The 23,851-nt window shown below is 43.8% G+C and overlaps 1 protein-coding gene across 2 annotated transcripts; it reads right to left on the bottom strand.

The window, feature by feature from the left end:
- Positions 1 to 13,033: 13,033 nt before the first annotated feature.
- On the bottom strand, positions 13,034 to 22,570 carry LOC115109209 (scaffold attachment factor B2-like). Of its 2 annotated transcripts, XM_029633892.2 has the most exons (19): positions 22,308 to 22,569; positions 21,323 to 21,413; positions 21,151 to 21,215; positions 20,866 to 21,048; positions 20,673 to 20,738; positions 20,509 to 20,554; positions 19,316 to 19,745; positions 18,544 to 18,590; positions 18,295 to 18,404; positions 16,663 to 16,812; positions 16,428 to 16,501; positions 15,852 to 15,984; positions 15,608 to 15,750; positions 15,160 to 15,471; positions 14,729 to 14,869; positions 14,427 to 14,469; positions 14,206 to 14,297; positions 13,982 to 14,098; positions 13,034 to 13,800 (listed from the first exon to the last, which is right to left on the bottom strand). In XM_029633892.2, exons 1-19 carry the CDS (start codon positions 22,470 to 22,472, stop codon positions 13,677 to 13,679), a joined length of 2,532 nt encoding a protein of 843 aa, XP_029489752.1. In that variant the 5' UTR covers positions 22,473 to 22,569; the 3' UTR covers positions 13,034 to 13,676. The 2 variants fall into 2 exon arrangements, with proteins under 2 accessions (XP_029489752.1, XP_029489753.1); XM_029633893.2 differs by lacking the exon at positions 14,729 to 14,869 and having other exon boundaries at positions 22,308 to 22,570.
- Between the last annotated feature and the right edge of the window lie 1,281 nt (positions 22,571 to 23,851).

Here is a 23,851-nt window from a genome sequence, read left to right as displayed (position 1 = left end):
AGACAGCCCTTGCTGTCTCTGCCTGGCCGGTTCCCCTATCTCCACTGGGACTCTCTGCCTCTAAGGCAGAGTCACTGGCTTACAGGTGCTCTTCCATGCCGTCCCTAGGAGGGGTTCGTCACTTGAGTGGGTTGAGTCACTAATGTGATCTTCCTGTCTGGGTTGTGCCGTGGAGGAGATCTTTGTGGGCTATACTCAGCCTTGTCTCTAGTGGTGTGGGGGCTGTGCTTTGGCAAAGTGGGTGGGGTTATATCCTGCCTGTTTGGCCCTGTCCGGGGGTATCATCAGATAGGGCCACAGTGTCTCCTGACCCCTCCTGTCTCAGCCTCCAGTATTTATGCTTCAATTTAAGTAATCTCTCTCTCTCTCTCTCTCTCTCTCTCTCTCTCTCTCTCTCTCTCTCTCTCTCTCTCAGAGGACCTGAGCCCTAGGACCATGCCTCAGGACTACCTGGCCTGATGACTCTTTGCTGTCCCCAGTCCACCTGGTCATGCTGCTGCTCCAGTTTCAACTGTTATGCCTGCGGCTATGGAACCCTGACCTGTTCACCGGATGTGCTACCTGTCCCAGACCTGCTGTTTTCAACTCTAGAGACTGCAGGAGCGGTAGAGATACTCTGAATGATCGGCTATGAATGCCAACTGACATTTACTCCTGAGGTGCTGACTTGCTGCACCCTCAACAACTACTGGGATTATTATTATTTGACCATGCTGGTCATTTATGAACATTTGAACATCTTGGCCATGTTCTGTTATAATCTCCACCCGGCACAGCCAGAAGAGGACTGGCCACCCCTCATAGCCTGGTTCCTCTCTAGGTTTCTTCCTAGGTTTTGGCCTTTCTAGGGAGTTTTTCCTAGCCACCGTGCTTCTACACCTGCATTACTTGCTGTTTGGGGTTTTAGGCTGGGTTTCTGTACAGCACTTTGAGATATCAGCTGATGTAAGAAGGGCTATATAAATACATTTTATTTTATTTTATTTGAAATAGGCTTTTTAAAGTGCTCCTTTTTCTTATCGTTAATGCCGTCTTTAACATCTTGTTATTTTTTTACACAAAAAAACATTTGTGATTCATACAATATTTAATCAGTTCCTCAAACGAAGGGGACGATGTCGCAATTCTTGTGAGAGGGAGAGAATCCCATTTCATTGGTCATCAACTCAGGTCCAAGACACTTCATTCAAGACAAACGGAGTTAGCCCTGAGTTAGCCCTGAGTCACGGAGCAGGTTAGTTCTGAAGGATTTGTTGCCATAGAAATTTACCTGACTAAAATGTGAGCCACATTCGTATGACCAGTTATCCTGTGTTGAACTCCGAACTGACCAAAGTTTGAGTTAACTTCTCAAACCTGATTCGTAGGATACCCGTTATCTCTTCTGCTGCTGTTCCACTCTCTGACCGACTCCCCCAAATCATCCTGCCTTAAACCGATTGGCCAGGGTTGAACGGCCTGATGTGAAATATGACATCACACACCCATCCCATCCACAGGTAACCACACGTGACCTCAACATTTCATGAGGTCTCTAAAGTTGTAAATGTACAGCTGTCTAGTCCGATATAGAGTCTTTAATAGTCAGCCCTAGGCATAGCCAAGATTATAGAGCTCTCTTTTCTCCTCTGTCCCTGCACACTGAGCCTTTATTTCTAATCCCATCGGAATAATAGGTTTTTACCACGGGTATCAATGGTTCAAACTAACTTTATGAGCCTTTTTATTTGCTAGTGAAACTAATTCAAGCCAACATTAGATGTGACATTTGACCCTGCAAATGAGCGGTATTCAGACCCAGACAAAGGATCGGGAGTGATTAGTGAAGACTATGCCCTAGATTTCTTGGATCTCCCTGGGTTCGTAGGTTATGGGAATTATCAAACCACCTTCATCTTTAGACTTACCCAATCCAACTATTAACCCCTTTCGTTCATAACCCACTTCATAAAATGATTCAATACAGAGAAGCCCATCGATTTCATGCCTTTAAACCAAATAATGTCCACACTGTGATGTGTTCAACAAATTGCCTGTTGTTCCCATGACACTGACATAGCTTAACAGACAGCCATTCTTAGTCATGTACAGTGCATTCAGAAAGTATTCATTTTGCTGTGTTTTACACATAATACCCTATAATGACAAAGTGAAAACACGTTTAGAAATTTTAGCAAATGTATTGAAAATGTCAATTAAATATTTCATTTACATACAGTTACAGACAAAATTGTTGACACACCTACTCATTCAAGGGTTTTTCTTTATTTTTACTATTTTCTACATTGTAGAATACCAATGAAGACTTCAAAACTATGAAATAACACATATGGAATCATGTAGTAACCAAAAGTGTTAAACAAATCAAAATATATTTTAGATTCTTGAAAGTAGCCACCCTTTGCCTTGATGACAGCTTTGTACACTCTTGGCATTCTCTCAACCAGCTTAACCTGGAATACCTTTCCAACAGTCTTGAAGTTCCCACATATGCTGAGCACTTGTTGGCTGTTTTTCCTTCACTCTGCGGTCCAACTCATCCCACACCATCTCATTGGGTTGAGGTCAGATGATTGTGGAGGCCAGGTCATCTATTGCAGCATCACAGACGGTGTCACCAACAAAGCACCCCCACACCATCATACATCCTCCTCCATGCTTCTCAGTGGGAACTACGCATGCCGAGATCATCCGTTCACCTACTCTGCGTCTCAGAAAGACACGGAACCAAAAATCTCAAATTTGGACTCATCAGACCAAAGGACAGATTTACACCGGTCTATGTCCATTTCTTGTGTTTCTTGGCCCAAGCAAATCTCTTTTTATTGGTGTCCTTTAGTAGTGGTTTCTTTACAGCAATACGACCATGAAGGCCTGATTCACGCAGTCTCCTCTGAACAGTTTATGTTGAACTCTGTGAAGCATTTATTTGGCTGGTAACTCTAATGAATATTTTCCTGTGGCGGTCCTCATGAGAGCCAGTTTCATCATAGCGCTTGAATGTTTTTGCAACCGCACTTGAAGAAACTTTCAAAGTTCTTGAAATTTTCCAGATTGACTGACCTTCATGTCTTAAAGTAATGATGGACTGTCATTTCTCTTTGCTTATTTGAGCTGTTATTTCCATAATATGGACTTGGTATTTTACCAAATACACCAATCTTCTGTATACAACCCCTACCTTGTCACAACACAAATGATAGGCACAAACGCATTAAGAAGGACAGAAATTCCACAAATTCACTTTTAACAAGGCACACCTGTTAATTGAAATGCATTCCAGGTGACTACCTCATGAAGCTGGTTAAGAGAATGCCAAGAGTGTGAAAAGCTGTCATCAAGGCAAAGGGTGGCTACTTTGAAGAATCTCAAATATAAAATATATTTTGATTTGTTTAACACTTTTTTGGTTAGTACATGATTCTAGATGTGTTATTTCATAGTTTTGATGTCTTCACTATTATTCTACAATGTAGAAAATGGTCAAAAGAAAGAAAAACCCTTGAATGAGTAAGTGTGTCCAAACATTTGACTGATACTGTAAGTATTAACACCCCTGAGAAAATCCTTTGTAGTAACACATTTGGGTATGTCTGTATCAGCTTTGCACATCTGGATCTGGGAATTTTCTCCCCTTATTCCTTGTAGATTTTCTTTTAAAGATTTATTTTAAAGAACTGCTAAAGTGCCAGAAATGTACACATTCTGTAACTACTATGAAGATTTTAACTGACTTTTAACTCACTCATTTTAAATCACCCAGACATTTCTCAAAGGTGTAAAGTTATTCTGTTGCTTTGACAGTCATTTCTGGCGATTATTATTTCTTTAATGCAATTGGTGATTCATTTTAAGAAAAATAAAATAAACCTGTCCCTCATTTTAAGGTCAACCCTGTTACATGAACTGAACTTTAATTTTAACATTCAGAAGAAACATTTAAAATCTTATAGTCAAACCCTAGTGTGAAAGCAGGTTAAACTCTTTTAGGCAATTTTCTGGTGTTTTGTGGTGGGTAACTGAGTGGGTCGAGCATAACACGTGAACCCTGTTACCCATAGATAGGCTAGAAAAGCTTGCATTCAATTGCCCCTCCCTGTTGCACATAACAAGCTTCCATTCCCCCTGGGGGATTTATGGCTGATTTAAGATGGAATCGTCCACCCTGTTACTTTACACATCGGTGAAAGCCTGAATGACATAATGTGTGTCAATAGACCCACATTCCCACCACTAAGAGAAGATTATCTGTTTGAAAAGTCATATCCTCCATGATACCTTCAGGTGTAATCAATTCTAGATGTAACCTTGGGGGGTAATGGCAATGGAAAAGAATTAGAATCCAAATGTGGTATTGCATCGCCCCCTGCTGCAAGCTTTGGGGAATTAAAGTATCTTGAGTGCAGAAGACCCTCTTTGAGGCAAGCATGGTATTTGGGAAAGGGCCATCAGTTGCAGCACTGCAGCGTAGAGACCAACACTTCAACAGACACAAGGACATTCATGCTAGAGGCATCCCAAAACAAGAGGATAGGCAAGGACTTCTAGGTGGGATGTTTGAAGTAAACATTCAGTGGCTATCCCTACTGATTAGGAACTGTCCGTGATCAGCGACTTAATATTAGAAACAGCATGTGATAGTGCTCTGGGGATATAAAATAAAGTACAAATAACATTTCTAGCCTATTTAAATTTTCTGTGTTTTGTTAAATAATGAATCCTTGAATGGCAGGTGTTTTTCTTAGAGGAGAAAAGCCTAAACACGTCCTTGTGTCACCCGACATGTATGGGTTCCAGGGTATCTGCAGCTGGGTGAAGCTGTGACTAATAATAATTACAATATAATATTATTATCAATATCACTCACAATTCCTATTACATATGTCATAATACCATAAAACAAGATAAGATTAACGTCTGAGAAAACTCAAGAATGTTTTAAGAAAAACATGCCTGAGAAAAATCTTATACAGTAGGCCTATGTCCTGAATAGGGTTGCAAATTCATCTGTAATTTACTGTAATCTTCAGTAATTTTGGTCATTAACAGAAAATCCATGGCATTCTACAGTAACTTTGGTCCTTTATACTTGAATAACTTTTAAAAAATGAATTCATATATAGTATTCATTTATTATATCTGTGCTTATATTGTCCCTGAGTTTCTAGTAGATAGACCATATGGTTCAAGAGAAAATATCCTAATTAATGAAAAAAGCATTACATTTACATTTACATTTAAGTCATTTAGCAGACGCTCTTATCCAGAGCGACTTACAAATTGGTGCATTCACCTTATGACCTCCAGTGGAACAGTAGTGCATCTAAATCTTTTCAGGGGGAGGGGGGGTGAGAGGGATTACTTTATCCTATCCTAGGTATTCCTTAAAGAGGTGGGGTTTCAGGTGTCTCCGGAAGGTGGTGATTGACTCCGCTGTCCTGGCGTCGTGAGGGAGTTTGTTCCACCATTGGGGGCCAGAGCAGCGAACAGTTTTGACTGGGCTGAGCGGGAACTGTACTTCCTCAGTGGTAGGGAGGCGAGCAGGCCAGAGGTGGATGAACGCAGTGCCCTTGTTTGGGTGTAGGGCCTGATCAGAGCCTGGAGGTACTGAGGTGCCGTTCCCCTCACAGCTCCGTAGGCAAGCACCATGGTCTTGTAGCGGATGCGAGCTTCAACTGGAAGCCAGTGGAGGGAGCGGAGGAGCGGGGTGACGTGAGAGAACTTGGGAAGGTTGAACACCAGACGGGCTGCGGCGTTCTGGATGAGTTGTAGGGGTTTAATGGCACAGGCAGGGAGCCCAGCCAACAGCGAGTTGCAGTAATCCAGACGGGAGATGACAAGTGCCTGGATTAGGACCTGCGCCGCTTCCTGTGTGAGGCAGGGTCGTACTCTGCGGATGTTGTAGAGCATGAACCTACAGGAACGGGCCACCGCCTTGATGTTAGTTGAGAACGACAGGGTGTTGTCCAGGATCACGCCAAGGTTCTTAGCGCTCTGGGAGGAGGACACAATGGAGTTGTCAACCGTGATGGCGAGATCATGGAACGGGCAGTCCTTCCCCGGGAGGAAGAGCAGCTCCGTCTTGCCGAGGTTCAGCTTGAGGTGGTGATCCGTCATCCACACGGATATGTCTGCCAGACATGCAGAGATGCGATTCGCCACCTGGTCATCAGAAGGGGGAAAGGAGAAGATTAATTGTGTGTCGTCTGCATAGCAATGATAGGAGAGACCATGTGAGGTTATGACAGAGCCAAGTGACTTGGTGTATAGCGAGAATAGGAGAGGGCCTAGAACAGAGCCCTGGGGGACACCAGTGGTGAGAGCACGTGGTGTGGAGACGGATTCTCGCCACGCCACCTGGTAGGAGCGACCTGTCAGGTAGGACGCAATCCAAGCGTGGGCCGCGCCGGAGATGCCCAACTCGGAGAGGGTGGAGAGGAGGATCTGATGGTTCACAGTATCGAAGGCAGCCGATAGGTCTAGAAGGATGAGAGCAGAGGAGAGAGAGTTAGCTTTAGCAGTGCGGAGCGCCTCCGTGATACAGAGAAGAGCAGTCTCAGTTGAATGACTAGTCTTGAAACCTGACTGATTTGGATCAAGAAGGTCATTCTGAGAGAGATAGCGGGAGAGCTGGCCAAGGACGGCACGTTCAAGAGTTTTGGAGAGAAAAGAAAGAAGGGATACTGGTCTGTAGTTGTTGACATCGGAGGGATCGAGTGTAGGTTTTTTCAGAAGGGGTGCAACTCTCGCTCTCTTGAAGACGGAAGGGACGTAGCCAGCGGTCAGGGATGAGTTGATGAGCGAGGTGAGGTAAGGGAGGAGGTCTCCGGAAATGGTCTGGAGAAGAGAGGAGGGGATAGGGTCAAGCGGGCAGGTTGTAGGGCGGCCGGCCGTCACAAGACGCGAGATTTCATCTGGAGAGAGAGGGGAGAAAGAGGTCAGAGCACAGGGTAGGGCAGTGTGAGCAGAACCAGCGGTGTCGTTTGACTTAGCAAACGAGGATCGGATGTCGTCGACCTTCTTTTCAAAATGGTTGACGAAGTCATCTGCAGAGAGGGAGGAGGGGGGGGAGGGGGAGGAGGATTCAGGAGGGAGGAGAAGGTTGCAAAGAGCTTCCTAGGGTTAGAGGCAGATGCTTGGAATTTAGAGTGGTAGAAAGTGGCTTTAGCAGCAGAGAGAGAAGAGGAAAATGTAGAGAGGAGGGAGTGAAAGGATGTCAGGTCCGCAGGGAGGCGAGTTTTCCTCCATTTCCGCTCGGCTGCCCGGAGCCCTGTTCTGTGAGCTCGCAATGAGTCGTCGAGCCACGGAGCGGGAGGGGAGGACCGAGCCGGCCTGGAGGATAGGGGCGCGATACCATCCGAGTAGGGGCAGTGTGGGAAGTGTTGGATGAGAGCGAGAGGGAAAAGGATACAAGGTAGTGGTCGGAGACTTGGAGGGGAGTTGCAACGAGGTTAGTGGAAGAACAGCATCTAGTAAAGATGAGGTCGAGCGTATTTCTTGCCTTGTGAGTAGGGGGGGAAGGTGAGAGGGTGAGGTCAAAAGAGGAGAGGAGTGGAAAGAAGGAGGCAGAGAGGAATGAGTCAAAGGTAGGCGTGGGGAGGTTAAAGTCGCCCAGAACTGTGAGAGGTGAGCCGTCCTCAGGAAAGGAGCTTATCAAGGCATCAAGCTCATTGATGAACTCTCCGAGGGAACCTGGAGGGCGATAAATGATAAGGATGTTAAGCTTGAAAGGGCTGGTAACTGTGACAGCATGGAATTCAAAGGAGGCGATAGACAGATGGGTAAGGGGAGAAAGAGAGAATGACCACTTGGGAGAGATGAGGATCCCGGTGCCACCACCCCGCTGACCAGAAGCTCTCGGGGTGTGCGAGAACACGTGGGCAGACGAAGAGAGAGCAGTAGGAGTAGCAGTGTTGTCTGTGGTGATCCATGTTTCCGTCAGTGCCAAGAAGTCGAGGGACTGGAGGGAGACATAGGCGGAGATGAACTCTGCCTTGTTGGCCGCAGATCGGCAGTTCCAGAGGCTACCGGAGACCTGGAACTCCACGTGGGTCGTGCGCGCTGGGACCACCAGATTAGGGTGGCCGCGGCCACGCGGTGTGGAGCGTTTGTATGGTCTGTGCAGAGAGGAGAGAACAGGGATAGACAGACACATAGTTGACAGGCTACACAAGAGGCTACGCTAATGCAAAGGAGATTGGAATGACAAGTGGACTACACGTCACGAGTGTTCAGAGAGTTAAGCTTACGTAGCAAGAATCTTATTGACTAAAATGATTAAAATGATACAGTACTGCTGAAGTAGGCTAGCTGGCAGAGGCTGCGTTGTTGACTAAGTAGGCTAGTTGGCATATATTTTTAATTAACTCTGCAACTCTTCCAACTATTGACTTTTTTCACAACGGCCACCAGTTTGATGCCGAAACATAACAAATACATATTAACATATAAAAACTAAATGCAAGTTTGTGAAACAAATATATAGATTATATTTCATGTTGAAACCTTCATAACACCAATGGTATTCACTAAGTTAATGGTTCAAATTTAGGATAAGACAGCTTTGTCATTCTATTTTTTATATTTTAAAATCATATTATTCAATGATTTCATTTCCTGTATATTATATGTGATAAAGCCACACAGAAGGCCAGAGATTGTTAGACATCTGTGATAATCTGAAGTACCAAAAGGGCAACTAGATTGTGATAGATTACATAAAATCCTTGAAAAATACACATGGTAGTTTACTGGTAAACTTCAAAGGTTTTCAGTAACATACCCTCCTTTGCAACCTTAGTCGTTATTTACCTTACACTTGACCTAAAGTAGTCAGGGTGGAGTTATATAATTTCCTTCCATTTTTCTGTTTCGAATTATGAGTCTGCAGTATTAATCAAATTGCTCTCTTCCTCAATACAGGTGGCTGCCATGCCCTGGCCGATTTGGACAACATGTGCCATCACACAAATCAGAGTTAACTTTCATTAACAGGGTTGGATAGTAACCTGACAGGAAAATTACATTTTAAAGGACACTTTCCCACTTGTATAGGCCATGCCATGTTTCTTAACAGTGGCCATATGCATCATCTAGTTGTCTCATGTAGACATTGAGGGTGCTGTTACCATTCTTCTTTCTGAATGAAATAGCCATTGTCCTGAAGAAACCCCACAAGGAGGGGGAGCAATGGATAGAGAGGAACTTATCAGAGAACTCCAGAAGAGGAACAATAAGCATTGGGCTCAAATTGAGAAATTAGAAGAATTCCTTCCACGTTTTTGAAACATACTGATGTTTTGTTATTGATATGAAAACACTACTTTAAAAAAAATCATAAGTAAGCAAAAATGTATTCTCTGGTAGGTATCTGTTTAGGTATTGGCATCTCTGTATTGTTCACCAAGGAGAAATATGAACAATTATTGCAATTTGGTAAAGGATAAATGTAGGGTCAAGGCAACACAATTTGTACAGTACAGTGTACGGGTCGAAGTTCATCCATCCCGCTCTCTGCTTTCACCTTATTTCATCAAAATCGACTGGCACATTCTGTGCAACATTTCACCCTTTACGATTATAGACAGGCAGTCACCCTTTGTCTGCAGTGTTCTTAACTCTGACCAGAGATGTGGAAATGACATTAATTTAACTTGTCATCTTTTGCAAAATGTTCTCATTTTTAGCCGAATGCAGTAGGCTGTAATAAAGAACACGATCATGGACCATCAAAGATCTAATCATGGAATTAAATTGTGTGAGATTCATTCAACAATATCAGAATGTAACTTATAATTTGAGGTAAATGGGTAGTACTGTAGTTTGGAAGGATGTGCTGGTTTAGAAGATGGAGCAGAGATAGAATTCATAGATTGCTTCCCCATTTAGTAGTTTGAGTTTGACTAAATTTGAGACTGATGTGTGATTCAACACAGACATGCACCGTAGATTTATAACATCTTTAGACATGTAATTACGTTTCCAGTCCTGCTGGTAGATCTATGTCTCTGTACACAAATGTTATGTATGAGAATGTCATCTATGAAATGCAGTACCTGTCAAAAGTTTGGAAACACCGACTCATTCAAGGGTTTTTCTTTATTTTTTACTATTTTATACATTGTAGAGTAATAGTGAAGACATCAAAACTATGAAATAACACAAATGGAATCATGTAGTAACCAAAAAAGTGTTAAACAAATCTAAACATATTTTAGATTCTTCAATGTAGCCACCGTTTGCCTTGATGACAGCTTTACACACTCTTGGCATTCTCTCAACCAGCTTCATGAGGTGGAATGCAGTTCAATTAACAGGTGTGCCTTGTTCTAAGTGAATTTGTGGAATTTCTTTCCTTCTTAATGCGTTTTAGCCAATCAGTTGTGTTGTAACAAGGTAGGGGTGGTATACAGAAGATAGCCCTATTTAGTAAAAGACCAAGTCCAAGAACAGTTCAAATAAGCAAAGAGAAACAACAATCCATCATTACTTTAAGACATGAAGGTCAGTCAATCCGGAAAATGTCAAGAACTTTGAAAGTTTCTTAAAGTGCTGTCGCAAAAACCATCAAGTGCCATGATGAAACTGGCTCTCATGAGGACCCCCACAGGAAAGGCACATCCAGTTACCTTTGCTGCAGAGGATAAGTTCATTAGAGTTACCAGCCTCAAAAATTGTCAATTAATTGCACTTCAGATTGCACCTCACAGAGTTCAAGTAACAGACACATCTCAACATCAACTGTTCAGAGGAGACTGCGTGAATCAGGCCTTCATAGTCTAATTGTTGCAAAGAAACCACTACTGAAGGACATCAAGAAGAAGAGACTTACTTGGGCCAAGAAACACGAGCAATGAACATTAAACCAGTGGAAATTTGTCTTTTGGTTTGATGAGTCCAAATGTGCGATTTTTGGTCCCAACCGCCGTGTCTTTGTGCGACGCAGAGTAGGTGAACAGATGATCTCCGCATGTATGGTTCCCACTGTGAAGCATGGAGGAAGAGGTGTGATGGTGTGGGGGTGCTCTGCTGGTGACACCATCTGTGATTTATTTAGAATTCAAGGCACACTTAACCAGCATGGCTACCACAGCATTCTGCAGCGATACACCATCCCATCTGGTTTGCGCTTAGTGTGCCTTGTCCCATCGTCCCACTGTGAAGCATGGAGGAAGAGGTGTGATGGTGTGGGGGTGCTCTGCTGGTGACACCATCTGTGATTTATTTAGAATTCAAGGCACATTTAACCAGCATGGCTACCACAGCATTCTGCAGCGATACACCATCCCATCTGGTTTGCGCTTAGTGTGCCTTGTCCCATCGTCCCACTGTGAAGCATGGAGGAAGAGGTGTGATGGTGTGGGCGTGCTCTGCTGGTGACACCATCTGTGATTTATTTAGAATTCAAGGCGCACTTAACCAGCATGGCTACCACAGCATTCTGCAGCAATACGCCATCCCATCTGGTTTGCGCTTAGTGGGACTATTATTTGTTTTTCAACAGAACAATGACCCAACACACCTCCAGGCTGTGTTAGAGATATTTGACCAACAAGGAGAGTGATGGAGTGCTGCATCAGATGACCTGGCCTCCACAATCACCCGACCTCAACCCAATTGAGATTTGGGAAGAGTTGACCTCCCTAATTTTTTCCAGTCACGCTGGTCTACTTATTGACCCCCACCCCGTGGAGGGCTGCTCAAGAAGCGAAACACCTTACTGGTTAATTTTGTCTGTTCGGGGCAGGTGGAGAGAGCGGGGAGGGAAACAATAGATCAGCGCCATTGGTCTCTTGCGGAAAAGCATGCTCACTTGAACGGCCACTTACACAGACTTTGGTTCGAGCTTCTTGAAAGGTTGCGGGCTGCACCCTTTTGCATGGGCTGTGTCTCAATCCACTGCATCTGCGGTGGAAGGTGGCTGAGCTACAGCAATGTTTGTCAGACAGACATCCCAAAAATCATTCCTCACAAACTTCTGTTGCATCCAAACGGTTTGGCATACCCTCTCGCTCTTTGACCCCCACAAGACTCAAACTTGTGTGAAGTTGGTACCGCCTATCTGCCAACATTAATTTTTCTTTGTATGAATCTGTTACTCAAAACGGTTCTATGGGCTAACACAGGGTTTCCCTAACTCAGTCCTGGGGACTGAAATAGATACAGAATTTAGTTTTTGCCCTAGCACCAATTCAAGTAATTAACCTAAGCTTTGATTATTTTAATAAGTGTAGTGCTAGGGTAAAAAATTAAATTAAAATGCATCCTTGGGGTTCCTAGGACAAGGTTTGGGAAACGCTGGGCTAATAGCAGTAAGGTCAAAAACCTATTTTCCATAATCATTTTTTTAAATACTATACCTAAATGGATCCTAAAACTCAAAATCCAGATTTAAGGATTAACTGTAAAAAAAAGTACCTGCATCTTCCACTTGAAATCACTTTGGGTGGATCCCATTTGCAAGCAACTGTCTTAGCCGTCATATTGAATGCATGGTGCGAACTGGGGCTGCCAGGCAAGTTTACAACACACGAAAGGTTGTCACTAATTACAACAGCAAAATGGGCTAAATGGTAAAAAAATGCTTTTGTCTTAATTCAAGGTAAGGCATAAGGTTAAAGTGGTTAAGTATTAAAATCAGATTTTAATGAAACATTTTAGAATTATGCTGAGTTTAGCCACAATTGACTTTGTGGCTATAGTGACAACCACACATTTGGAAAGGTCATTAGTTAACAGCCACAAAAATAATAATTATGGCTAAACCCAACCCATTTATACAATTTCTGATTTTTAACCTAACCACTGCTAAATGTAAGGCCCAAACAACCTGAAATGCACAGAAACACATTTCACAAGGATGTTGTCCTTTCTCTTTTTCTGGTTGCATGAAGAGTCCTGAGCTCTTATAAGCCCACTATTCTATTGGATTTGTGGAGTTATACATCTACCATGATCCTTTTGTTGTTAATCAAGTTTGACAAGTAAATGTTAATCATTATATCGTTATTATGATGAGAAAGACACGTCAAAAAACTGTTTAGCAGTTGCACTGCAAAAAGAATTTTATTAGGCAGCATTTTCATTTCACAGAAAAATAGCCATCAGGTGCCATCCAGTGGTATAGTACAACTGCAGTTGAATCTGACACGGTTGATTTGTTTCCTATTGTGAGCATGTACTTCTGTTCTGTGAAGAAGTTACAGTGTCAATACAAAGTCTGAAAAATAGTTGTTTAAGTACAAAAACTAAAGACAATGACAGTTACTGAAATTAAGTCTGAAACAATCATGATCATTAATGGGTTCGTACTTCTCCGCAACCAAGTTCCCCACAGGTTTTAGCAAACGGTTTAAGCAGACGCATTCCTGAGCATTTCTACCAAAATTCAAACCCATACAAATCACTTAAAATACATCAAAAATAGAAAATAAAAAAATCCAATCAATTTGAAAACAAAAAGGACACTCCGAATGAAAAACCAATGGATGATCTGATCAGAGACATTTAAAACTCAGATGTTCAGTTCAATCGTGTCTTAGTTTGAGGAAAGAAAGTCAAAGGGACTATAAAAGCAACATCTGAATTCACGAAGCTTCCGTGAGCAATATACAAGCTGCAGACGGTTTCACTTGCATACACTTAAACGTGTGACTGGGAACAAGGGTGTTCAGACCTCAGTAGCGGCGACCAAATGCCCCGCCACCCTGCATCCCACTGCCTTGCATCATCTGGTTCTGACGATTCAGAGCTCCAGAGAGGGACTGGGAGGTCCCCGTTGGCATGTAGCCTCCACCACGACTGTGGGTGAGATAAGACACTAAGCATCAGTATTGCTGAAAGGTTTTCGTCCTAACGGGAGGGAATAAAAAGTTGCACCTGGCTCAAAAGATGAATCCATCTGGCCCCACATTTCCTAATCTTACATTGACTGGTGTGTAATGAAAACAGTAAATAACGCTATATATATATTTCAACTTACCCTGCCATTCCTCCCCGTGCCCCAATGTGACTTTGGCCTGGGATGCCACCGTCTCGGCCTGTTTGCCATGTTCGGTCCCCATCTATTTTCCGTCCTGAGTCCCAGTCACGGCCCACCCTGAAAGAAACAGCGGACAGTTGACGCAGAGAAGTGCAGAACACACATTGGTCTCCAACTGGTGAGAGGTAAATAAACGTGTCAAAGCCATCTAAAATCAAGCTGACCTTGGATTAATAGTACGCTTGTCATAACTTCCTGCAGCGGTCCAGGTGTCACGAGTGTCCCTCCCGTGCCTCTCGGTACGGTCGGAGAAGTGCTGCCGAGAGGGAAGCATGATTAAAAACAAAGGTACACCTTTAAAAAGCCACTAAAATGGGAGAAAATGCTGAAAAACAGAGGTGGTACTACAAGAACATCAATGCATACATATGGCCATGTCTCTTACCGCACTATCCCGGTCTGCAACCACAGCCCGTGAAGTGTCCCTCCTACAGGAAAGAGCTCAGATTATTAAACAAACATCCAGCATTGATCAAAGCATGTGGCATACAACTACAAATTCACCACCACAAGCAGTTGACCAGTAATACTACTTTTTACATAAGTATACATATAGGCATCTGTTATAGAATCAGTCTAAAAATATTTGACCCCCCCATAAGGGCTACACAACAATGACAATGATGTCATAAACCTTCATAACAGATGGTGTCAGCTCGCGGCAAATAACCTTAGTCTACTCTGTACCTGTCAATGACGGAATCGTCCTGGTAGCGACTGCGGTCCCTGTGGTCAAAGTCTTGGTAGCGCTCCTGGCGACCGAAGTCTGAGCGCCCCCCATAGCGGTCATCCATAGCCAGCCTCTTGTTGTCCTGCCAGTTGTCTTTCCTACAAGCAGCAGGTCTTTGTCAGTCAGTCGCAATAAAGTATTCTCAAACCACGCACACCTTTACATGACAGGCATGCATACTGAAGATCTATAGGCGCTGAGGTTGTGGCCTTAACGATCTAAAAACCTGTCCAGGGACTGCGGGTGAAAATTAACCGGTTGGCTAAAACCGGCACTTTTACTGAAACGTTGATTAATGTGCACTGTCCCTGTAAAAATAAACTAAAATCTAGCGACCTGGTAATTCAAACCGTACTTATGCTATGGAGGGGGGGGGTAAAATGTGTACCTGCTGTCCACGTCGGCGTATGGCCTCTTGAGGGGCCGGCGGTCCTGCTCGAAGCGCAGCTGCTCCTGCTGCCTGCGGAGCTCATCCCTCTCCCGCTGGATCCTCTCCTGCTCACGCCGGCGCTCATACTCCACGCGCTGACGCTCGCGCTCCAGGAACTCACGCTCCAAGCGGTCAAAGTTCAGCCGCTCCTTTTCCACCTCCAGCCAGTTTCTTTTACGCAGCAGGCGTTCACGCTCCTCCTTCTCCCGGAACAGGCGGATACGCTCACGCTCCGTGCGACCGTCTGCACCACTGCCGCGGTCGCGCTCACTGGACCAAACAAAGGACGAGAGATATTTTTAGCTGATCCCACTTTAAATGACGAGTTCCTTTTCAAAGCATACTACCAACTGTTATAACGAGCTGGCTTCCGGTGAAATGTCCTGCAACTAGAGCAACTCCTCACCCAGAGTGTCTGCGTCTCTCCACCTCCCTGATGTCCCTCTCCCGCTGTCTCTGTCTCTCTCGCTCACGTTGTTCCTTGATCTGGTCAAATGACAGTATATCCTTCTCTTTGCTTGCAGACTTGCGGTCACGACTCTTGGTGCTCTGGATTGAATAACAGATCATGTAGCGTAACTAGTTTTCAAAAAAGTTTGAGGTGAAAGTTCAATAGATGGAGCACAGAGGTCAGCATGTGGGTATCTTACCCGGTCTTTGCTTTTGGCTTTCACGCTGACAACAGGCTCTCCCTTAGACTTATCCATCACCACTGTTCTCTCATTGCGTTTTCCATCTTTCCCGACTTCTCCTTCAGCCTTTTCGTCCTTGTTTGCATCGGACCTGGATAGAGAAAATGTTAAAGGAATAGTTCACCCAAACTACAAAGTGACATTGGTTTCCTTACCCTGTAAGCAGTCTATGGCCATGGTAGGACTAAAATCTATGCTTTGGTTTAGTTTCCCTGGCACGGTTTCCAAATGCTAACATTTTAGCATTTGTGGCACAAATTTCTCACACGTCCAAATCATCCCTATGTATTTAAAATTTATTGTGAAGCTCACCAAAGTCAGATGACTTGAACATGCGTGGGAAAAATTGTAATATCAGTCCCATGATGTAAATGGGATTTGTGCGACAAATGCAAAAACTTTTGCATTGGAAACAGTAACAACCACTGCCAGGGAAATTAAACCAAAGCATGAGTTGCTGTCATACCTTGTACAGACTACATGACATACCGTACATAATAACTTAATGTGTAATGATGTGTTCTCAGCTTTTACTTGGAGTCTGAGGAGTGTCTCCCATCAGTGCCAGACTGGTCAGCAGGTTTCTTCCCCGCAGGCTCATTCTTAGCCTGGAACAGAGGTCAAAGTGACAGATTAGAATGGTCAAACCTTACTTCTCTGAATGAAGGCAACCCATTAATTTGAGAAACACAACAGGTTTACTGTTGTGTACAGCAGTGGTCGGTCTCAAAGGCAACTGATATGCACGGTGGTAGATAATGACCCTCACCCTCTCAACAGAGATCATTCTCCCGTGGAGCTCTGTCCTGTGCAGGTGGCTGATGCACTTGGTGGCCTCATCTGTGGAACACATGGTGACAAAGCCGTAGCAGCGAGCACCGGGGCTCCGGGCATTAGTCACCACTTTAGCACCAACAACCTGAGGGACGGAGAATGATAGGACCCTAATTGTTGGGCAGGAAAAGTGTGTGTGTGGGCTCCAAAACAACATCTTCCTCAATTATTCCAACCAAAAATAAAACAACAATTTCAAAGACTTTACTGAGTTACAGTTCATAATGAAAATCAGTCATTTTAAATCAATTCATTAGGCCCTAATCTATGGATTTCACATTACTGGGAATACAGACAAGTTGTGTGACCAACAGATGCTTACAAATGAAAGGAAGGAAGTGGATCAGAAAACAAGTCACTGTGGTGTGCCCATTTGCCTCAGGCAGCACGACATCTCCACATAGAGTAGATCAGGCTGTTGATTAGGGCATGGAAAGTTGTCCCACTCTTGTGCGAAGTTGCTGGAGACTGATGCGGAAACCGCAAGACCAGGTTGATCGTACACGTTGATCCAGAGCATCCAAAACATGCTCAATGGGTGACATGCCTGGAGAGTACGCAGGCCATGGAAGAACTGGGACATTTTCAGATTCCAGGAATTGTGTACAGCTCCTTGCGACATGGGGCCATACATTATTATGCTGAAACATGAGGTGATGCCAGCGGATGAATGGCACGACAATGGGCCTCAGGATCTCATAACGGTACCTCTGCATTCAAATTGTCATTGATAAAAATCAATTGTGTTCATTGTCCGTAGCTTATTCCTACCCATACCACTACCCAATGGGGCACTCTGTTCACAACGTAGACATCAACAAACTGCTTGCCCAAACAACGCCATACAGTAGAAACCGGGATTTATCTGTGAAACGCACTTCTCCAGCGTGCCATCGAAGGTGAACACTTGCCCACTGAAGTCAGTTACAACACCAAATTGCAGTCAGGTCAAGACCTTGGTGAGGACGACAGGCACGCAGATGAGCTTCCCTGAGACGGTTTCTGATAGTTTGTGCAGAAATTATTCAGCTGTGCAAACCCACAATTTTATCAGCTGTCCGGGTGGCTATGATCAGACGATGTGGAGGTCCTGGGCTGGCATGGTTACACACGGACTGCCGTTGTTAGGATGGTCAACATACAGCAAAATTCTCCAAAACGACATTGAGGCAGCTTATGGTAGAGAAATTAACATTCAATTCTCTGGCAACAGCTCTGGTGGACATTCCTGCAGTCAGCGTGCCAATTGCACACTCCCTCAAAACCTGAGACATCTGTTACATTGTGTTGTGTGACAAAGCTGCACATTTTAGAGTGGCCTTTCATTGACCCCAGCACAAGGTGCACCTGTGTAATCAGCTTCTTGATATGCCACATCAGGTGGATAAATGTAAACAAAATTGAGAGAAATACATTTCTAAGCGCGTAGGGAACATTTCAGAGATGTTTCAGAGATGAGTTGAAATCAAATATGGGACCAACACTTTACATGTTGCATTCATATTTTTGTTCAGTGTACATTCATGCACACACCAAAAAGGGTGGTATTTCTCCTCAGGATACTGACCTTCCCATACTTGCTGAACAGAGTCTTCAGATCAGTCGCTCTGGTGGTGGAGGAGAGCCCGCTAACCCACAGGTTTCTGCCACTACTAGCTGGAGCATTGCCTGCAGGGGCTTTTGGACCACAGACAAACATGACTAAGGTGGACATTCAACTCAGAGCTGATTCAGCACCTCATTCAGGTGAGAGCACATTATCTACAATGGACATCCCAATCACAAAATGATAGAGGGGGACAATATTCACGCTTACCCTTAACCTCTTTTGAGTCAGGCTTGCTACCCTTTTCCTCATCAGAACTAAAGGCAAAGAGAACACACAATTAATATTTGTATATTAAAAAAAGACGTGGGGGAGGGGGTCTCATCCAGATGAATTATACTTACCCTGTGCACACAGGAATTATCCCCAACATATACAACATCAGTGATTGGGTTGGTGTCAATGTCACTAGGCTGCCTTAGATGGCCAAAGAAACTCCCAATAGATGCAGTAAAGAGGTCAATGGAACGTAGACCATGAGGGCTAGAAGGATGCCGGAACGGTGCCCATTTGTATTGATTGGGCTGCATTACATTTAGTAGCAGTGCATTTTCAGGTTTAGAAGTGACTGCTAAATGCTAAGTACTGTTCGTATAAGCTGTAATGCAGTTGGAAAAGATGACATGAACATTCATTGGGGTTGACATCCATACAAGCATTAAACTCCAATATTTACCTAATAGTGTAAAAAAACACAAATAGCCTGAAAGGAGAGTAATTTTGCTTGGGGGGGGGGGGCAATGAGGAGATTTGGGATCTTTCCCCCACGCGTTTCCATTGTTTTGGTCAAGTTCCATTGATCTCTTTACCGCATCTATACATTACTTTATGATGGTTAAGAGGTGAGGTATAGGTGGGGAATGACAAAATGAAAACTTGACAAATGCGCAGACCATTTTGCCTCCAAAAGAGCACCAAAACTTGCTAAAAAGGAGCCAATGCAACAGATAGCCATTGTTCTAGTAGACAGAAAACAACAAACCTCTTTTTCTGATCATCGCCCTCAACAGAAGAGGACTCTTTCACTGCCGTTGATTCTGCAGCGTTCTCTTCAGTCTTGTCTTCCTCCTCACCCTCAGCCTTAGAAACCATTTCAGAATCAACAGCGCTTTCGCCCTGCTCGTTTACACTAACAGCCTGAGTACTTTCAGCGTCAACCGTCTCTTCCGGGACATTTTGCGTGTTCTCAGCATCTTTCATTTGACGTTCAGTTAGCTTAGCAACGTCCTTGTCGCTAGTCGACAGTTCAGTCTCTACATTGATGGCCTCCTCTGCATTAGTGGTGTCGCACACATCGTCTTCCTCTGCAACATTGATCGTGTCCCCGACGGTGCCTTGATCTTCAGTTGGTGGCTCCTGGCACTCTTCATTTAGTGGCTCAGATAAACAAGACCCGGCTACTTTCTCATTTTCTACGGATTTAACAGGAATAGAATGGCAGAGTTTAATTACTTCTGAAACACAGCAATGGTTAACGTGGAACTGGCAAGGCTGGAAAAGGACGTGGCCCTCCGCTGTCATTGAACTATGTATACACAGATATACACGTAACAAGAGACTGGAAAAACCAAAGAGACTGACCAAGCAGTATAACTCCTCATTCAAGTCGACCATTTCAGTACACCTGATCGCAAGGTAGAAAAAGATCTGATCTGAAGAAAGCCACAAGATCAGCAGAGGCACAAGGAAGGTCCGTCTTCATGCAATTGCTGACTTCATGAGTGTCCATAATGTGGTAAGTGACATCGAATTCAGAATTCCATTAGTCTCATGTCCAGTGAGAATATTAGTCAGTCCTAAAAAGGCTTTTGAATGGTTGGTTTCAAATGGGCCTCAGTCTTCTTTTCTTCTGGCTCTTTGTGTGGCAACCTAAAAACACTGCATATCACTTGCAACATCTCACTAACTACTTCTTTAATTACTGGCTCTGTGCTTCAGATTGTTAACCAGTTCTGTGTTAATACTAGGAGGGTGCCAAAAATGGACAGAATAAATGTGAGTATTTAACAATTTTAGTTAACAAGCATCAACACACAGTCAGCAATTATCTTTGGATTTCCAGTCTCTGACCAACCACAGCAATAATTTGTATCTAAAGGACTTGCATTCCAAGGTTTACACTGCAAAAGGAAAGTGTGCATTCATATGAACTTCCAACCACTTCTCAAAAGGTACCTATTTCTTCCTTTGAGTCTTCGGGATCCAGAACCTTCTCTTGAACCTAAAGAAATAAAGGGAAAATGTATCTAGTGTAACATTGGTCGGTACCAACCACAAATGGCTTTTTACAGTCACTCAGTGTGTTTTCATTCCAACTACAAACAAATGACCAACTATACCTCATTTGCTGATGGGCAAGTGAGATCTTCATTAACTTCCATGTCTTCTACTTTAGTCTGTACATCCTAGTTTTAGAAAGAGGGAAAAAAAGAATCACACACCAGCATGGTGCAACATTTCAAACAAGTAAGATAATATTGGAAACATCATTAGACACGACTGTTCCACACAACTCTTGCGCATGTGTCTCACCTCTTCAGGTTTGGCTTTGCCCATTGGCCCAGTAGAGCCAGAGATAACGATGTCGTGTTCATCTTCATTCAGGACTTCATCCGTGTCATACTCCTCCTCTCCTGGCACACCGTTGTCATTCTCAGCTTCATCAAGCACATTCATATCCAGGATGTCCATGTCCTGCATGTTCTCCATGTCATCCTTGAAGGGAAGTGAATTCATCAATAGATTGTTATCCAGGGAAACAGTAGAGCAAAGCGATTACATTAGATCAAACCAGGTGATTCAACGGTTGATACACACCTGCCCATCACCCGAATCTTCCTCCATGGTGCAGTCCTCTGGTTCATCGTTCTCCTGTCTTTTCCCTGCAGAAGAGCAATGTCTCATTTTAAGTCTCTCTGTAATATATTTTATCTTTACTTCAAGATATTATTGTTTACTTAAGACCTTTGCGCCCACCCCTTTAACTTACCTTTGGAGGTCCGTTTAGCCAGTGCCTTCTTAGGAGTTCCATCGAGAACAACCTCCATCTCATCTGGATTTCCACCCTCTTCTTCAATCGCCTGTGGAGAAATTGATGATGACATGGTGAATGAATGATGTTATCTAGCTACCCAGCCAACTATGTCAGATCTGGTTTCAGGAGTTAAGCCAATTTGGCTATCAAACACAGGGCTATGTGGTCAGTTATAGGCTACAAGGGTGCTGGCTGGTGGAATTATTGTTACTTAACGTAATGTATACATACTTAACGTATGTATACATCTTTATATTAACTTTATTTAACTAGGCAAGTCAGTTAAGAAAAAATTACAGCCTACACCGGCCAACGCTGTGTCAATCGCGTGCAGCACTATGGGCCTCCCAATCACGGTCGGTTTAGATACAGCCTGGATTCGAACCAGCTAGCTGCATGCCAAGGCAGTGTTTCGCAAACCTCTATTTTATTTAACTAGGCAGGGCAGTTAATTACAAAATATTATTTACAATGACGGTTTACTTATAATGCCCCACAGGCCAAACAATCCCTTTACCCGGACGACACTGGGTCAATTGTGCGCCGCCCTAACCTCTCAGTAAGTTACCCTCCTCCATTCAACGTATTTTATGTATTCTAAAACTAGAACGTATGATTCAAATGGTAGAACTAACCACCAAGACGTTTGGTAGTTGAATCGGGTGTGCTAGTTCTAGAATACGGAGTAGGGGTACTCGAGGAAAGGGAACCATGTGGCTAACGCCACGCAAGGCCATGGTTCACTAACGTTCACTTTCCATTTGGAGTAAATATCAAATTTAGCTAATGCTAGTGGTTATAGCTAACTATTGATAATTATATTAACTAATTCAATTATACTGGTTCCACTTAATTGTGGAATTATCACGAAAGGTCATCTCAGTTGGCAAAATACCAAGCACATTAGCACAGCTATCCATCTACTAGTTAGCATGTCTACCTTTTTCAGCCTCTCAGTCAGCGTACTCTTGATGCCAATGGTGTCCAGATTTCGCCTTTTTAATTCGGCTTTTAAGTCAATGACTCTCAACTCCGACAATTTGCGAATCGCTCCCTCCGGAATCTCAACAGCCCCAGCTTCTCCTGCCGAAGAGTTTTCAGCCATTATTACACTGAGAAAACGCAACAAAAAAAGTGTTTGCAATCACCGAATAGCTGCTCTCTTGCGCGAAAACGGGCGGTCTACTGTTACAAAATGGCGTACTTTGAAAAGGACATTCCACTGCGCATGCGTTTTTTGATAACAGTTTGTACCTGAGGGCAGTAGGTGGCAGTGTTCTTCCTCTTCGATTAAGTTTAACGGCGGTTGGCATCCAATCGGCCATAAATCGGCCATAAATTGGCATTTAAATCTATTTAATCCTACCTCATGCCAAGAACCTGAAAGGATGGGACACCACCACTTAACACACCCAAATACCTCTCTGCAGCTGCCACCACAACCTTTTCTGCGACTTACATTCCATGCCTGCAATACAGTTGATAACCATCGCTATAAATGCAAAAATTCCAATATTACTGAAACATATATAACTTATTGGTATATCCCTCTTTACTGGTACATATCTACTACTCACACCACTCCTCTCAGGATCCGTCCGCCTTGACCCATATTCCTCTACTTTCTTCACTGCCTCAGCATATGACAACTTCTGCACTACTCTAACCCTGGAAATCTCGACCGGCCTCTCTCGCACGGGTCATTTCTGATACCCAGCCCCATGGGCACCTCTACAATTAGCACATACCACTACTTTCCCCATTGATACACATTCCTTTGTCTCATGGCCTTCTGCACACTTCTCACACTTAGGAACCTCCATCCTACACACTGCTGCCACAAGCCTATAAGCTTGACACCTGCAACAATGTAATATATTCGGCACAAAAGCTTGTACAGGATAACTTATATATCCTAACATCACTTTGTCGGGCAAAGACTCAACATCAAAACTCAAAAGAACAGACAATGACTATTCACTTTCACCACTCACACCAACCTGTCTCCGTCGCACCAAACGACTAGCATCACAAACACCTGGGATCTTTCCCCTTCAGTTGGTCAACTTTTACATTTACTGCTACCCCAGTAATCACTCCATTCAATGGCCCGCTTTTCTTGAGAGCAAAACAATTCACATTTCCTCGCCTCCATTCGATTAATGCCTTCTCCCTCTGACCAGCAAAAACACAAACAATTATCACAAGACCACTTCTGGTTACCCTCCCCGATTCCACAGCACCCAACTCTGTTTTCACCCACCCTGAAACCACAAATGGATCAGCCAAAAGGCAAGGGTCCACTTTTTCCAAAAACTTCACTTCTACTATCACAGACTCATCTTTATCCTGACCCTCGGTGCAAGCCTCAGGCTCCGAGAACTTCACCACACCTACCACCTCCGATACTTTGACCTCATTCACTTCCATTTCTCCTCCTGTCTTCAGCTCACTCTGCTTACACTTTCTACCATGGTTTGTTAA

Source organism: Oncorhynchus nerka, linkage group LG25, assembly GCF_034236695.1.
Source record: "Oncorhynchus nerka isolate Pitt River linkage group LG25, Oner_Uvic_2.0, whole genome shotgun sequence".
In the NCBI taxonomy this organism is placed as follows: Eukaryota; Metazoa; Chordata; class Actinopteri; order Salmoniformes; family Salmonidae; genus Oncorhynchus; species Oncorhynchus nerka.
This window is presented reverse-complemented; position numbering and strand designations above follow the sequence as displayed.